At 37.0% G+C, this 18,219-nt stretch overlaps 1 protein-coding gene across 2 annotated transcripts in view; it reads right to left on the bottom strand.

Moving 5' to 3' along the window:
• Nucleotides 1–18,219, bottom strand: part of PLCB3 (phospholipase C beta 3) — a 2,354,563-nt gene that overhangs the window by 945,485 nt on the left and 1,390,859 nt on the right. For both annotated transcript variants that reach the window (XM_044075790.1, XM_044075791.1), the window contains exon 4: nucleotides 11,507–11,650. In XM_044075790.1, the coding sequence (XP_043931725.1) occupies nucleotides 11,507–11,650 (144 nt within the window). The remainder of the gene's footprint in view (nucleotides 1–11,506; nucleotides 11,651–18,219) is intronic.

Raw genomic sequence — 18,219 nt, forward strand, 5'->3', positions numbered from 1 at the left:
GTTAATGGAGTGAGTCTTTCAATTATTATTTAATATATCCACCTCTCTAGAAATGGAAAATAATTATAAATAAGCAGAGAGGAAGTTGGTTCATGTCTTGATGGGTGAAAGTGTTTGGACAGTTTTGCTATTCAGACAGGGAGTTATAGACTCCTTGTGGGGTTTGGTGGGTTTTTCAGGAGTATTTTTACATCACATAAGACCTTCTTGTTATTTCTGGGTGTCTACTGTTGCTCTTACTGTATTTGAATTCAGCAGTCTATATAATAATGAATATACTAATTGTTTTCAGTTATTTTTGAGATGGGAAGTGATTCAAAGGCTTAAATGCCATTTGAAATAGATTAAAATACAACGGTCAGAAATTACATAACTATGTCTTGCTTTAAATGCATCTCTTTAAATATCAAAGGCTTAAATGATAGTTGCAAGAGAGGGAGCCTAAATAAATATTTGAAACTGTGTAATTCTCAGATTATATTCTTGCAAAAGACTCATTCACTGAAATCTGATATAGATATATTTAATAATAAATCATATTCTGTCCTATCCAGCTCTGATTATTCTCCGAAAAAAGAGGGGTAAGCAACACTATGGAGAAATTCTATTTCTATGACTAAAACAGTTAACACTTACAATGGTGATAAGGGTTTACTATGTTCAGTAACCTTGGAAATTAATATGAAATTGTACACACTTATTAATCTTTATTGGTTTCCAGGTATAGGAATTAGAACTGTTACACAACTTCTAGAACAAACTGTTCACATTACATAAGGTAGTATTGTAATAGGAGGTGACTAATTGTATTTGAGAAGCTGAGGATTCAACACCACTAAAAAAAATAAAAATGTTACCTCCTGCTAAGAATAAAAAAAAATCATAGATTTAATGCACAACAATGATGCACATGAATTTTCTGATCCTGATTCACTATTCTTTACCCACTATTCACACAGACAAGGCACTCTAGCCAGAATTGGCAGAGTTTACATATCAAATTACTTAGTAAACAATTCAGGTAAGGTTAAGGTCAAGTCTTGTCCACTTTGAGACCATAATACTATTACATTTGATTTAATTTTAAAACATAACAGCATTCTTACTGAACACATACCTGCCTATGTAACTAATCTGAAGGACTTTAATGAATATGCCCTAAAACAAATAAAAAGTTGTATGGACTTAAATTATACGGAGGACATATCTGAGATATATTTATGGGATACTTTAAAATCATAATTATATGGTAGAATTATATCCTGGTATACCTCAAAAAGAAAACAATGGGATAAGGAGCTGTCTGAATTACAAGTACAATTAGATAAATTAAAACTAGATAATCAAAAAAATACAAATGTAACAGAAGATATAAATAAATAGTAAATATTTAGAAATCCTAAATCATACGACTATGATCAATCTGGAAAGGATCAAAATAATTAACTACTCAGTTAACCCCAAATATTTGCATAAGTTAGCTAATAGAATGAAATTATTTATTAAATCCAGTCATATTACAGAAATATATTATCCTAAAAAGAAAAAAAAAGTAACTGATTTGGAAGACATCTTAAACGAATGTAGGGAAAATTTTAATTTATTAAAAACGAATAACACTTTACTAGATTCACAAGAAGAAATGAAAAAAAAATGTTAGAAACTGAAGACCAAATTAACGTTATTGACAGGCCTATTTCAACATCTAACTTAAATGTTCAAATTAAAAAAATAAAAAAAAAAAACAAGGCTCCTGGGAACAATGGCATTATTCCTGAACTTTCTAAACTAAAGCCTAAAGAAGCTCTGGACACACTGATCAGAGTTTTCAAGGCAGGTAAACTTAGAAAATGTTCCTCCTTCATGGATATACAATCTGGTTCCTCCAATTTTAAAAATCTGATAGAGATCCTGTAAAATGTTCTTCTTATAGACCCATGTCTTTACTAAACATAGTCTATAAATTGTTTATGGCTATACATGCTAATAGAGTAAAACAATTTCTACCTTCTTTGAATGATGAAGACCAAGCAGGTTTTATTTTAAACAGGAACACATATGACAATATTAAAAGAATTTTGACATTGACTATGCAAACAGAACAAATGAGAAATTAACTATAATAAGTTTAGATAGCAGCAATTCCAATTCACTGAGTTGAAACTATCTCCCATTGGTACTAGAAGAAAGCTATTTCTCAAGTAATTTCATACAACGTATTAATCTCCTCCATGTCAATTCTTATGCATATGTTAAAATAGGTTAATTTACTTCAGATTCAATTAAGATCCTTAAAGCAACTAAACAAAGATGTCCACTATCACCTTTACTGTTTACCCTAGATATAGAACCATTTGCAAATTTAATTAGAACATATTCACATATCAAATGTATTCAGATAAATAAAAGCCTAACTTCTAAAATTCAATTGTTCACTGATATTTTATTGACTTTAAACGAATGCAACAACTCACTATCATCTCTTTTTATTTTAATGGAAAACTTTCAGAAGAAATCTGGACTTTGGTTTAATGAAAATAAAACAAATATTCTACCTATAAACTATAATATAAAAGATATAGGGAAAATAATTGATAATGTTTGAGAGTACCATGTAGAATACATTTGCACTACTAGTTTGCATATAGACTATCTGGTCCAAGGTCTGTGTGTTTACAAAGCCCAGAAATCTCTGGGCCTATAATTTTGGGGTTGCGTAAGTATCCCAGTTAATAGTGGGTATTTGAAGCTGTCCATTTATATATTAATGGGATGAATATTGAAAGCTTTCAGTAAGTCCATCTAAGAATTATTGCTTTCATGGGTCACAGAAGGTGAGCTATAGTTTGCAAGGATAAGATATGGGCCCTTGCCGACAGAAATCTGGACATGGAGAAGCTCAAGTGCGTCATCTTGTTCAAACAGTCTTGAGGTGAGTTTGTTACTGATGTAGACTGAGAGACCTCCAACTTTGGTCTCTGCCTTTGCAGTAGCGTGCCTAAATGTGTGGTATGCATTGTAGCTCTGCACTGCAGGGGTGCTATCTATGGCTTTAAACCACATCTCAGTAACTACACAAATGTTCATCTTTCTCCAGGATGAACGCCAGGAGGGAATGGAGTTTCTTCTTTAGACTCCTGATATTGAACAGTAACACCTTTAGACTCCCTCGGTTGTTTTTTTCTACATCAGAAGGTTCTTCAGTCTTGCATTAACTAAAAATGCACTACGGGGGAGGACAATGTTTTAGCCAATATTCAAAAGCCTTGTGAAAACAGGTGCAAACCACATGTGGCAAAGCAATGTGGTCTGTTGACCATATCCTCCCAAGCTAACAAATAATGTATCCGTTTGGAATGACACAAGAAATTTAAGTCAATTATTGAAATCATTCATCTTGTTTTCATATTTTGGCATCATACTTTGTTAATGTAGAATGCTGCTCAGTTCTAGGCACATACTAGCCTGTGGTGCACAGTCCAAGAGCTCCATAATGCTTCTCTTCATGTAGTCCAGGGAAGTGCCTCTCAGGTCAATTACACCAATTATGTATAATGATGTTCCTTTTCGTTTTAACATTTAACTTATTCATTCCATTTTCTCTTCCAACATATAAGGTGTTAAAGTAAATACCATATCACCTCCTAGTCCACTATGACAACAAGGTAGACAGGAAAATAGTCTCTCTCGGATTGTTTTAGTTTCTAAGGCTACAATTCCCTTTCAGTTGTCAGGTAATTTTGTAGTCCAAAAATGAACCATTTAACAGAAGGATATGTATCCATAGGAATTTTTACTTCCATCCTTACCATTTAAAATTATGTCATATTTTATTACTAATTTTATTAATTGCATATTTTGCTTATTCATGGTTAAATCTCTCCTTGCCAAAGTAGCTCTGCAAGAGTGAAGGGAACACAGTGATATTGAAACTGTAGGCATGAGTGACTAGACACTCGCATCGGACGTCTGGGCTTGCTTTTTGCGACATTTTCTACTACACTACATCTTCACCTAGACAGGACTTTATTAGTACTCTGCAGCTCTGCTATCATAGTTCTCAATATCTACTTTTTGTGCAATATAAGTTTTGACACTTCTGGTTGCTCTTCTCCCTGGAATTTCAGTTTTAACATATCTGTTTTGTACAAATACTTCCTTTACTTTATGCTGATCTTCGGCCATCAGAAATGTAGATGAAAGTAGGCAGTGTGCTTTTTAAACCTTCCACACATTAACAATTGAGCTGCTAAAGGACTGGGTTCCCTGAAGTGGAGTATTCTATAATCCAAAATTGAGAGATGACAATATTCACAGCTGTTACAGCATTTTCTTATGAAAATTTTCACTGTTGGGATAGCTCACTCTTTGTCCATTAGAATGAAAATAGTGTACACTGGATATTACAATTCCACATTTCCATTCAATTCATAAAACTTCTAAATATGTGACCTGTGCTAAGTATTAATACAAATGCCAGATATGAGAACATAAAGTTGTAAAGACCTATAATGGTAGACGTTCAAGTAGGTTCACTATTGCAGTTCTGCTAACTCTTGGGAGTTATGCCAGATGCTCTGCCCCCCCAAGCCAGGCAGATGCCTTCCCACCTAGATATCAACACACCTGTGGTGCAAGACGGACCTCTGTTTGCCGCTTTCTATTCTTTCTTGCTCCTGTCAACTGCAAAGATCTGGTCAGATTCCAGAAAAGTAGCCATTCAGGTGACATGCATAACTCCAAAAATGAAGTTCAACCACAAAAACCTCCAAAGCTATTTCTCCAGTTACAAAGTAAACCTGAGGAAGGGGGCAACTTGAATGGGTAGAGGAAAATGAAGATGAGGGAACAGGTGAATGTGTAACAACCTGAACCCCAAGATGACGACATGCAGGAAACAAAGAGAAGGAGGAAGGAAAATATTACTGCAACACTGAATATATCTGAACATCCACAATTATGGTAATTTCTGACACAAGGAAGCATCTACTGTTATGGTAAGCTTACTTACACAACTGTACAACAACATTGCTGCAGTAGCCTGAGCTTTATGGGTAGATTACCACAGCTTACAAATTTTACAAAGTGGAAGGAGAAGAGTCCAGCAGCTCCTGGAGAATGGTCCTAGCAAAATCTGAACCAGACCTAGAGAAGGAATCAAGCTTATAGTTTTTGTAAATGTACAGAGGACCCAAGATGTTGCGTCTAGACCACTAAGAATCCAACCCTTTCCAAAAAGCCATGGATGAAGCCAAGGCCCTGTCTGGAATAGTTTTGTTGTGGTAAGTATTAAAAAAAGTAATAGGTTTGACAACCACTTGTTAATAGTCTGTTTTGCACATGGTGTCCCTTTGCCTTTCATTCATAAGAAATGAACAACTGCACCAAAGATCTGAAAGATTTATTTCTGTAAAGATAGCATCCAAGTTGTCTATGGACATCCAAGGTATGGAGTTTCCTTTCACTCTCATTTTTAGGTTCAGGAAAGAAAATTAAGAGACGGACAGTTTGGCTTAGAGTAAACTCAGACAACACTTTAGGCATAAAAGGATTACTTCTCAAAGAAATTCTGCCCCTGTGGAAAATGAGGAAGGGATGACTCACCATAAGACTCTGCAACTCGAACACCCTTCTCTCAGATGTTTAGCAATCAGTAAAATTGTTTTCCATGTTAAGAACCTCAAGTCAACCAGGTTATCAGATTCAAATGAAACAAATTTTAGCCACAAAGTTAAGATGCTAGGGAAGAGCCACCATTTTTCAAGAAGGCCGCTTAAGCAAAACCCCTTTCAAAAAATTTTAACATGAGAATGCATTGAAACAAGAGGATCCATGGGTAAAGACATGGTGAAAGCATCCATGACACTGATACTTTTCAGGGAAGATGTTTTGCTAGTATAGTATCAGGCTTCATTTGTATGTGATTCTTTTCTAGATAGTGTCACAAGTCTGTGAATAAACACGGACAAATAGGAACATTGATATGCGGCTCTGCACAGCATCCAAGATGTACCTGTGACTATGTGAATGATTCTCAACACATGCTATCTTTTCTTTCATAGTGTGAATTATTTTAACTATCCCCAATTACTCAAAAGCCACACAGCCTAAAATAGTAGAACAACTAAGTGCGACTACTGGGGGGGGGGGGGGGGGGGGGAGACAGTAACTTGAATTTCTTAACATAGTTCTCAGGTGTTGACAGCTTTTAATATAAAGATACCATCCCAGTGGTCAGAAATAAGTTAAAATGTAAAAAGAGCTCTCTCAAGAGCCATCAATGTCCAGCTGTTTAAGTATTTTTTGATAAGCTATTGCATCCTCCGCCAATGTCAGACATCACTCCAGCAGTTAGCCTTGCACTTTTCAGACAGATGCTAGGCTCAAACTTCTCCCACTCCCATAATCCCTTGCTGCCCTCTAACCTCTCAGATCAAGTTTGCCCCAGAGTTAGAAGATAGCCCGAGTAGACTGGAACCACCAGATAATACATGTCTACCTCCTCTAGATCCAACAGGATGGGGGAAGAAGGGAGGGATAATGATGAATAGCGACACAGGATAACACAGATAAGTTATAGTAAGTACATAATGCTATCTAATGTTATCCATGTTACTATTCCTGACTTCAGGGTCAGAGTCCCCAGCTACCATACAATCCTGGGAGGCCTCATGGAAGGACATGCTGAAGAACTGTGGAGCCAAACAAAGCCCTATTCCTGGACACTAAAGGTTGATCTTGTAATGAGTAATGAAGGTGTGAGGAGTAGACCAGGTAACTGCAGCAATAATTTCATCCAAGCAATGTCAGGATAAATAGGCAGCTGATGTAGCCACAGATCTAGCTGAATGAGCTTTGACAGGTCCTGGTAAAGTCAATCCTTTAGAGGTATAGATTGTGGTAATTAATTGAGAAATCCAATGAGAAATCGTAATTTTGGACACCGCACAACCCAGTCTATTAACTGAGAAAACCACAAACAGTTGTTCAGATTTGTGAAAGCTCTTTATGTGCAGCATATACTCTCCTTTACTGGAATAGTTAGGAAAGAAAACTGGCAAGTGAATGGTTTGTTTCAAATTTGTCTCTGTGGCTATCTTGGGCATGAAGGAGGGATTAGTCCGGAGAGCCACTCTGTCTCTGTTTAAAAAAAAAAAAAAAAAAAAAAAAAATCATGTATGGAGGCTTGATGGACAGAGTCTGCAATTCAGAAACTCATACTGCTGATGTAATAGTCACCAAGAAAGCAGTCTTCCAAGACAAAAACTTAATGTCGCAAGTTGCAGCAAGCCTAAAAGGACTCTGTGTAAGAGACTGCAGCACAAGAGAGAGGTCCCAAGGAGGAGAGGGATCTTTGACAGGTGGCCGAAGCAGAAAGACACCTTTCAGAAAGGCCTTACAAAGGCAATTAGAAAACGTAGGTTCGTCGCTAACATGAAAATTAGAGATGGCCGCCAGCTCTAGCTTAATAGTGGTGAAACTGGCTCTATCCTGAAAGAGAGAAGATAAGAATAATAATGGGAATGGGAGCCAAAAAAGGATCCAGATTTCATTGCTTGGCCCAAATAGAAAATATTTTCTACTGACTAGCATAGACCTTTCTGGTGGAAGTCTTCTGAGAGGCCAGAATGATGTTCCTAATGGGAGAGGCAAGCCTGCACTGGTTTAGAATTATGGGAAGTGGACAAACCACATAGAGTCTAATGGTTTGGGATCAGAAAATGAGAGGGGTGAGATATCAGATCCAGAAGGGGATCCAGTAACCAAGGGGAGTACTTATTTGAGACCCGAGGAGGGGGAACCATACCTGCCAAGGCCAGATGGGGGCAATGAGGATCAAGGAAGGCCTGAGGCGTCAAGCTTTCTGATGTACCCTGGGAAGGAAAGGTATAAGAGGATAAGCATAAAGGAGACCTAGAGTCCAGCTGTGAACTAGAGCATCCCTGGGGAATTCCCCAGCTGGGGGGGGATCAGGGTGAAGTACTTGCTGCAGCTGAGGCAAACAGATCGCAGGTCAGCTGACACCTGCTCAGAAAAATCTTTCACCACAGAGGGATTCAGAGACCACTTGTGAGGGCTCAAGATAGCTTTGCTGAGCTTGTCGCCTGGGAATGTGCACTGCAAAGAGAAAGTGCCCTGAGGACATCGCCCATTCTCACAAAGCAGACATGAAAGTGTGTCCCCTTGTTTGTTGATATATCACACAACCGCCATGTTGTCCATATGAACTGCAATGGTACCCAGAGGAAGGCAGTCTCCTGGAAGGCATACAAAGAAAGAAAGTACACTTGTGTACACTTACCATAAATGTAAATGTTAGAGTGCATTTACTGTTGCAGTCATTACATTTGGGTAATCTGCTGGCAGGTTGCCCTCAGTCAGCCTGATTAACAAACTCTTGTGTCCTGCGTCAGTTGCTGTCCCTTCTTCCATAACATCAGGTCGTCAGGGGTATAAAACATGCAGCCGATGCCATTACATCAGTTTTTCTTACCTCAGATGTCAGATGCCCCCCAAATGGGGAGCAAAATAAAATTAAAGACACAAAAATATACCTCCAACCAAAAGCAAATACACCAAAAAGGCTTTTAAGCATAGTAAAAGAAAGTAGAGGTATAGTAAGAGAAAAACAGGGGGCTGGAGGGAGGGTAACCAGGACTGCTACAGTGAATACACTCTAACATCTACATTTATGGTAAGTGTACATAACTGTACTATGTTCTTCGTGTTTCACTGTTGCAGTCATTACATTTGGGTAGATTCCCAAAGCTATGGTTGGGAGGATGGATTTATACAGCATTAGGACCAGCTATAAGGCCCTGCAAGACAGGAGTGGCAATGCCGGCTCTGGATTTAGAGAAAATTGGTAAGTGATAATGCTTGGTGAAGGTATGAACTGAACTCCAGGTAGCAGCTTCTAGAATATCCCTGGTAGGAACACCTCTGAGAAAGGCTGCAGAAGTAGATGCAGCCCTTCTGGAATGAGATCTGATCCCCTGGGGGATAGGTTTTCCATGGTGCTTATAGCAGAAATGAATGCATGTCTTGAGGGCTTCACAGCAACCTTATTTGAGGCACAGAAAGTGAGGGGGAATGTAAAAATTTAATGAACTAAAAAAATACAGTTGGTTTTCATAAAAGAAATGTAGGGTAGGTGACCTAAACTGCATAGAACTAAATAAATCTAAAACTTTTTTTTTTTTTTTTTTTTAGAAGATAACCATGAAAGAAGCTACAAAGCTGCACTATATTTGTCCTTTCAGTAAACATGTGCCAAACTTATTTTTTAAGAGGGTATGTTAAATTTAAATTGTTTCTGTGAAAATATAGAGCAGCTTTGATTTCAGACACTGAGTGTGACTTTTTTTTAAAGATGGAATTAATTGTTTTCCCCGGAAACTTTCATTTCAAATTCAGCATCCACAACACATACCTATACATGCAGAGATCCTAATCAGAAACATACATTGCTATGCTGAAACGACAAGTTTACCACGCTGTTTTAGCATAGCATTGTGTGTTTCTGTAAAGTGTTTATAGATGTGGAATGTTTTTTCCTTCACTCTTTGGTGAAAATGGCGACAATCACCAGTGATTGGTCCATTAAGTAGAACATAGCTTATGGTAGGATATTTACAGCTTAAATATTGATTGGACCCGTTTCTTCCTTGAACGCCAACAGCCAAATATATTTTATTTGGATGACCTGAATGCTGTTATGGTGTACTGCATTTTTGGGAAGGTTTGCTTGTATTAATATCAGTTTCTGTTCAATGCTTTTTGATGCAGTGATTCATATTAAGGTTGCTAAGATTTATGGTGGTCGGTACGTGTTTTCTTTAGTTATTGTGAATTTGGTGTTCCAAATAGTTATGATTGGTTTATTAACGATAATACAGCTTTGATTGGTTATTTACATTTTAGATCCAGATTGGATATGAATTTCTCTTCTTAACAATGGGCACATTTATTAGTCATGCCCTCTGAGTGTTTTGATGGCTTACGCAATGTTGTCATGGTGCCATTAATGTTCTCTGCATAATTCCTGTTAGTACTTTTATATACTATTTTCATATTGTTTTTTGAATTAGTGATTTAAAGTACCACTGTTGCGGGTTTGTTAATACAAACTGATGGAATTGGTCTATTCACATAAATGCAGTATGTGATTGACCTCTTTTTTTGGTTTGATACGAGTTCCTTCTATTTTTTAACACTAATGTGAATGAGATTTTTATAATAGTATGTTTCCTACATGGTATTTTGGATTACTCACATAAGTTATTTAGATAGTGAATTTTTTTAGCTAGAGACATATATTTTTTTACAATGACTGCAGTGATGGTCTAAAGTCGTAATTGAGGAATGTGTTATTTCTGTTATGCAAAGCTGCCTATATCAACAAAATAGATTAACGTTGATATGATTCTATTCATGGACCTCGGAAGGAGGTTGGTGGGAAGTTAAAACTTAGGGCATCTATTCGTACACTACACACCAATAATTGAACTCAGAGTTCAACCAGTAATGTTTACAGGATTTTTGATGGCAGCTCTTGGATAGCCTTTTTGTATTACTTTTTTAGACACTGTATGTACCATTGATTGGCTGTCAGAAATAGCAATGGATGACTGGTTAGCCATTATTTTTACACTTGAGTATTTTAATATTCTTATTTTGGAATTTTGTTCGTATTTTATTAAATATTGATTAGCTATACTTTTATATATATATTGAAGGAATTGTTTGATTGTTATTAGATCTGATGAAGGGTTGGTTGCCCAAAAGCGCTCATCTTTTGGTTATTGGTTATTGGTTTTATTCTCGTTCTGCATGCTTTTAGTTTGGGAATATTAAATTGTGTTTTCTAACCTCAATGTGGTGAATACGCAGAGTTTATTTTCATTTTATATATATATATATATATATATATATATATATATATATATATATATATATATATATAAACATATGGCTCCCTATTAGTTTGAGTTTTCAGAAACTCGAATCCATGTGGTCGAGACCATATGATCAAGTTTTTGAAAACTCAAAGCTTTTGAATGGAGATCGTGGTACAGCGAGGATTGGGAAATTTCCCCTTTTCCTCATTGTAGTGGAGTCTCTTGAGTTAGTATATATAATTTGCTTGGGGTGTGGGGTTTGTGGGGGCTTGCCCACCTGCAAGAATGTAAAAAAGGTAGATTTTTGTTTATATTCAGAGTTTTCAGAAACTCAGTCTTATGGTCTCTGATATTTTTTTTCTAGATTCTGAAAAGGTCAACCATCTGACAGACCCATATATAAACTAGTCAGACTGACCTCTGGATCTCCACTATGTGCCATTATCATACATACTGCCAAAAGCACACAGAGGTCTATACAGCCTATATGATAAACCTGTGCTTTAAGAAAGATTAAAGGTTAAATAGAAGAATGCTAGCAAGTGTTGGTGTGTAGCACTCTGAGTAAATTAAACAGAAGCTGGGAATGCATTAAATTGACCTACCTTTGCTGTGTCCTCTTGGACAACCATGAAGTTGAGGTAAAAGGTGTTAACCATATCAGGGCCGTAAACCACCGTTACCAACTTGTCTTCTGGACGTGCATCAGGGCCACTCCCAAACCCCAGAACCTCTCGCACTTTGGGATCCTAAAAGAAGTAATATTTTATTAATTCATGACTACACGTAAAAGGAAAACTATTTTACAGATGTACAAAACAGGTCCATACATTAAAAATCAAAATGTTTACTTTTTTTACACTCCGTTATGAAACTTTTTTCTATTACAGAGTCAAAGGAAGCACTTGTGCTTTACTAAATACAATATACAATACTATTGGAAACAGACTGGGGGTTGTATAGGCCAAAATGACTTACACAGAAGAACATTCTAGGGCATTGCAGTGAGGAAAACATTAGATTGCAAAGCAGATGAGGAACTATTGACAGACCAAACACAAGATTGCTAATACATATACTTTAAATAAAATGAATTCGACTTCTTTAAAATAGTCATGCATTAAACATTTCAAATGTGGTTTTAAATGATTACATTCAGGTCTGCAAACCAACAATTTCTAAAACTGGAATCCTTGCAAGGTAATCATAGAACTGCTTGTTAATTCATCACAAGCATGCTTGGTGGTGTTGGGGTAGCGTTGTCGCCTCACAGTAAGACGCTGTCCGGTTCGATTCTCAGCTAGAGCGTCTTCTGCGTGGAGACATGCGTGAAGGGGCATACCTTCGTTGAAGGTTGTGCATCAGGGCTGGTAACTCGGCACGTAAAAATCAACTACCAATCATTAGCAGACTGGAGTTCCACTGTGGCAACCCCCTAACCAGGAAAAGCCGAAAGACACAACAACATCATGCTTGTTACCTTTAAAAAAATCTTCTCTAGGGCATTAAAAGAAAAGATACGAATACATGACAAGCAAAACAAAATTACTGTGTTCTAATAACGGAGTTCCTCCTACGCCACATTTATACGCCACACTTAATGGACTATCAGTACTCTACTAAGGCAAAGATAGAAAGAGACAGCAAGTGAACAACAGAACAGAGGAGAGTACTGTTCAGCTTTCACTGCAGCCTGTCTTGTCTAGGTATTTTAAGCCCTCAGACTGTCTTTCAGTTTACCAAACTTACTTAATACTGCTTAAGCGCTACGATAAGTCAACGGGGTTCTACACCGAAAGCTCAAAATCCCAAACACTTGAAACTTACATGATCGTCCGGAAATGCTCGCATCTTGTAAGCTCTAACTGGCAAAAAGAAAAGGAACAGTGTTTCTTTTTTGCCGGAATCTGAACTATGCGGGATCATGGCATAAGGGTGATTGATGTATTGATCCTTTCCCAGTGTGGTACAATATCAAAGTTGAACTATATAAGTAGCAGGGGGGGGTGTAGTGGTATGCAACTGGGCTTGCCCCCTGAAAAAAAATTTTTTTGAGAGTTTCTTACAACGCAGACTTTGAGTTTTCAATATAGAACTGCCAACTGACCGAACTGTGCCACAAGATATGCACTCAAAGTATGAGTGAACATTTCTGAATTAATGAACTCTGAACCAGTCACTTCAGAAGAAATATTCAGCAGCTTAAAACTGAAGCAGAAAAACACCATTTAACTACTACACTAACAAAAAGCTTTTAAAATAGCTCAAATACATCTCTGAAATAAAAAAGCACTTTAAAACTTTTTTACAGTACGACAATCAGTTAGTATATCCAGACCGAAGGATGAAAAAAACAGTTTAATCCAAACAACATAAAAATAACATGAATGATAAGTGGTTTCCTCCTAAATACAATGCAATAACTCATCGAAACTATCAGTCTAACCATCTGACTCCTCAAATATATTATCACAAAAGATTAAAAACATGTAACCAAGTTTTTAACAGTATATCCATGCTTAAATGGAACATAAAATAAACATAATAAAACCACAATCAGGGCAGAAGTATTGTGAACAATCTGTTAACTGTTCATATAAATATATAATTAGGTTAATAAAATCAAGTCAACAAATTACATTAGAAACATTAGTATCTTTGCATTAAATTTAGGTTCATAGGCTCACAGGTAAGTACTATGCAGTAGGCAGTCGGTCTGCAGATCATTTCAAGCCTATTCAAAAAACCCTATTCAAAATTTCAACCTCAAGGACGACAAGTCACGATAGACAGAGAGAAGATGAGGCTGCCCATCCAATTATCTAGGTTTACCTTGATGGTGGCAAGGGTGCTACCCTATCTACACCTAGTGAAAATTTGTCCCAGAACAGAGTGATATGTTGGAATATGAATCTATCACACCAACGTGTCTTATTTATCTGCTAATATAAGGTTAAGTTCCTTTAATGGAGAATCAGATGTACTATTAGTCGGCAAAGGAATAGGAGACCAAATAAGGTTGGATCTTTCATGGCAAAAAAGGCCAGACACAGATCTTAACAGATGATTCTGTAAGAGAGAGAGAGAAAGAGAGCATATGGAGAAAGGCTATCAGTTTTTCCTGATAGCTAAGATTTTTGAGGCCACCAATCAGATCTCTGAGGTCTCTCAAGTTGTGTGATATGTTTACATAAATAGATGCCAAAATGTGCATTAAATTCAATAATGGTCCTGATAATATATCATATGAGTAAAGCGAATTAATACTAATTTGGATCTAGTGTAAAAGGTTTTCACAGCTACTGTGGAGATATGCTGGTCAAATGATACAGAACCTTCAACAGGAGTACCCAGACCCCTTACAACAGTGTCTGATTTACCAAAATAAACTATGCTACATGTTTTTTACATTTAATTTGAGACCATTGTCCTTGCACCAATTTTTAACATGGTCTAAGCCGTGTTGGAGCAATTATGAGTCAGCTTAAGATTGACCACCACGACCCAATTTACTGTAATTTGTAAAGTTAGTTAACCAGAGGCCCCAAAATGCTGGTCTGAAGGTCTGAGAAATGTAAGCCAAATAGGAAAGGGCCCAAAACTGAGGTTCACCACTGGTAAAAGTGGTACCTGTTACTCTAACCACATATGCTCTATCAGAGGACCAGTTTATCCATGGCACAATATACTTATTTATTGACATTTGTTTACCAGGAAGTCCAACTGGGCTTGTTAGCCCCTTTTTATCAGAGGCCCAGTGAGAAAAGCTCCACATACAAGAAAGTACAATGCATTACATTGTTGTTATATATATCTACAGTGAGAATTATAATTATTTACATTTAAATTTGAAATTAAATTTAAATTAAATAAAATTTTTGAAAATAACTTGTAGATCTAAATTTATGAGAGCTAGTAGATTAATATGGCATAATCGGCACAGTCACATTTCACAGCAGTTATAGTACAGAGGCATTTAGTTTAAGTATTCTGAGAGTCTGTGACCTTAACTACTAGGGCAACAGATGTAGTGAATGAGGAAAGAAAGAGTAGATCTGGCAACAGTTGTAATAAGATGAAGAGATGCAGTGTATTAGCCTGGGTATGTACAGGAGAATGTCTAATTGTCATTTAGGTGAATTTTAAGTAGATTTTTGAATGATGTGGGGTTTTACGTTTTAAGAATTTTCTGAGATAGAGTTTGTTCTATTTTCAGAAATTTGATTTGAATAAAGAGAGCCTCCAAAGCAGTTTGCTTTGGCAAGTTTTAGAAGGAATTTATTAGATCATCTTAGGGGGTCTGTTGTTAGGTTGGGTGTGTACTAAGTTTTGAAGAGCTGGACATTATATGGATAAATGACAGAACTGCTTTTAGTAATTTGGTTAAAGGCTAAGAGATTGGGTAGCTCTAGCTATTTAAGTTGATGGAGAGCTATGCAGTAATTTTTTTTTAGGAAGAGTCGTGGCATATTTGATGATTTTATGGTAACAAGTCTCTAGATTAATTAGATCTGTTTTGTAAGATTAGTGAATATTGGATTGGCATATAGTAAGGTGGACAGGTGTGTCCTGGCAGTTGCTTGTCTGGAACAGTTGGTAAAGTAAGGTTTGATTCTTTAGAGGGAACCTAATTTGATGTGTACTTTTTTAATAATTTGACTCTTATGAGTGTCAAATTTTAGAATGTTATCAATTATGACATCTAGTAGCGTAGTCTGTGTAGTGGGTTTGATTACTTTGTTATTGGAAGAGATGATTTTAAAAAGCTGATTTTGGCTGTTGATTTTTGTTGTGATCATTTTGGAAAAGCATTAATTTGGTTTAGTTGGGGTTTAATATGAGCTGAAGGCTGTGAAGGTAGAATTCGATGGTAGAGAAGGATTTTTGGGTGGTGCCTTGCAGCTGAGGAAGGGTGGGTGCAGAGCATATCATAGTGGTGTCATATGCATATTGGATGAGGGTGGCAAGTTTGGTGGTAGAATGAAATTTGTTTGTAAAGAGAGAAAATAGAAGTGGGCCTAACATAGATCCTTGTGGGACACCAACAGTGACTGTTAACAGAGAGGAGAGATATTTTTGCCACTTTACAGCCTGCTGGCAGTTGGAGAAACAGCTGTGGTACCAGGAGAGGGTTTCCTGAGATAAGCTGAGGGAGGCAAGCTCATACAAGAGTTTTTGGTGGGATACTGTGTCGAAAGTTTTGGACAGATCCAGAAAGATACTGAAGGCATGTTTCCCTTCATTTTTGAGTTGGTTTATGGTGTTAGTAAAGCTTAGAAGTGCAGTTGTGGTGCTGTGATTGGTATGAAAGCCATGTTGAGAGTTGGCTAGCAGGTTACTTGTAAGTAGTTGGTCAAGCAGTTGAGCATGTACACATTTTTCTAAATTTTTTGAAAGAGGTGACAGGATAGAAATTGGCCTAAAATTTGAGAGTTCTAGTGAGGATCCACCTTTTGTAGAGGATTGCATATGAAATTTTCCAGCTTTTTGGGATGTATTTATTGTTCAGTGATGGATCTGTCGATTAATATTGAAATGGTGTAGCAGATGCCATCAGCTGCCAGTTTGAGGTATTCATTTGGCAGGTGATCAGCTGCTAGTGATATTTTTTTTTTATCTTGCTGTCTGGACTAGTTTTAGAAGGAGAGAGGTACTGGTAGTATTAGCTGCTGGTGGGATGACAAGAGGGATATTTTGGTTGTCCTTTATGAGTGAGAGAATAGACTCCGTGAGGAAGGAGTTGAATTGATAGCTAAAGTTTCTTTTGAGCTTAAGGTATTGGGTGTTGGGGTTTTGGTTTGTCCTGGATGCAGTTGTTGTTTAACGAAGCCCCACAATGTTTGTGGGTTGTTATGATGATTATGTTGGATTCTGGTACAGTAGAGTTTTTTTTTTGTCATTTTTGACACTTTTTGCATTTGTTTCTTAAGTTATGTTAGTTATAGAATGCTTTATTTTTGTCTAATTGATAAAGGGACCACAGTTTGTCTCTATTCAGTAGATGTTTAGTTTCTTTGGTGAGCCATGGACAGTAGTTAGCTTTAGTTCTTACATTATTGAAGGGGGCCAGGATGTTGAGAATCTCAAGAAATTTGTTGTTGAAGTATTCAACAGCTGAGTCTAAAGGGGGATACTTAAGAGGGGACCAGTTACAATTTGGAGGAGTTCTTTGAAAGCAGGTACAGAATTTTTTTTACTAGATTATAGTTTGTGTTTCTGGTAGGATTGTTGCAGTGATTGTTGGTAGGTAGTCATTTGGGCTGACTGGGAGATAACCTAAGTGCTAGATTAATGAGGGTTTGTTGCTTGTTGCTTTGTTTGTCCATCCTAGTAGATGTGTGCATCATCTGATTGTAACTGTGCAAGTCTGTGGTTAGTTGGGTTATCTGAGGAACAAGTTTGCCAATCAATACTGAAATCATCTGCTATTATTGTTTCTTGGAAAAGTGTTGTGGATTCCCAGGATACTAAGGTATTAATTATGGAGGATTTACTGCCGGGTGGGATGTATACAGATAGTATGACTACAGGTTTACTGTGGTTGATTTCAAACCAGGCGGCCAGCAGTTCAGTAGTATTCAGATCTGGTGGGTTTACTTGCAATAATTCTAGCTCTAGTGTGTTTTTACATATTATAGCAACTCGGCCACCTCGCATTTGATCTCTATCTTGCCTTAGGTTGTTATAGGTAGGACGTAGAATTTCTTACTTTTCATTGTGTGCTTTGAGCCCAGTTTCTGTTAAGACTACAATGTCAGGGTTGTACTGGGAAAGTGTAGCATGGAACTAATGTACTTTTGGTATTTTATTTATTTTACATTTGTTGACAGGGATAGTCCCACTGGATGCATGTCCATTTTCAGTGCGGATGCACAGGGAGAAAAGCTCCATGGAATAACAAATCATCATAACATGTCACATATTACAAACAACAAATATATTATTTACAGAGATTAGATGGGCAAACAATATAAATTGCATATAGAATATTTTCAGTGATTAGAAGAGCAAACATTACAACAAATCATCAGGTAGTGTTATTCAGCGAGAGAATCGGATAAAATAACATAATAGGCTACCTAGCAGATTTACACATTCCAGAGACAGGTTAACCAGGCTTGATACAGTGACATAGCCAGTTTGTTCCCAGGTGGTGTTTGAGCCTAGTTTTGAAATGACCAAGTGAAGAGAGTAAGGTAATATCAGCTGGTAGAGAGTTCCATGATCTACCTACAGAATTTACGAAGAGTGAGTCACCGGCTGACTTATTAGTTTTACATATCTGAATAAGGATAGTATTGTATCTGAATAGTCTGTC

The sequence above is a fragment of the Protopterus annectens genome, chromosome 6.part1, assembly GCF_019279795.1.
Source record: "Protopterus annectens isolate FY-2018-M chromosome 6.part1, PAN1.0, whole genome shotgun sequence".
NCBI classification, from domain to species: Eukaryota; Metazoa; Chordata; order Ceratodontiformes; family Protopteridae; genus Protopterus; species Protopterus annectens.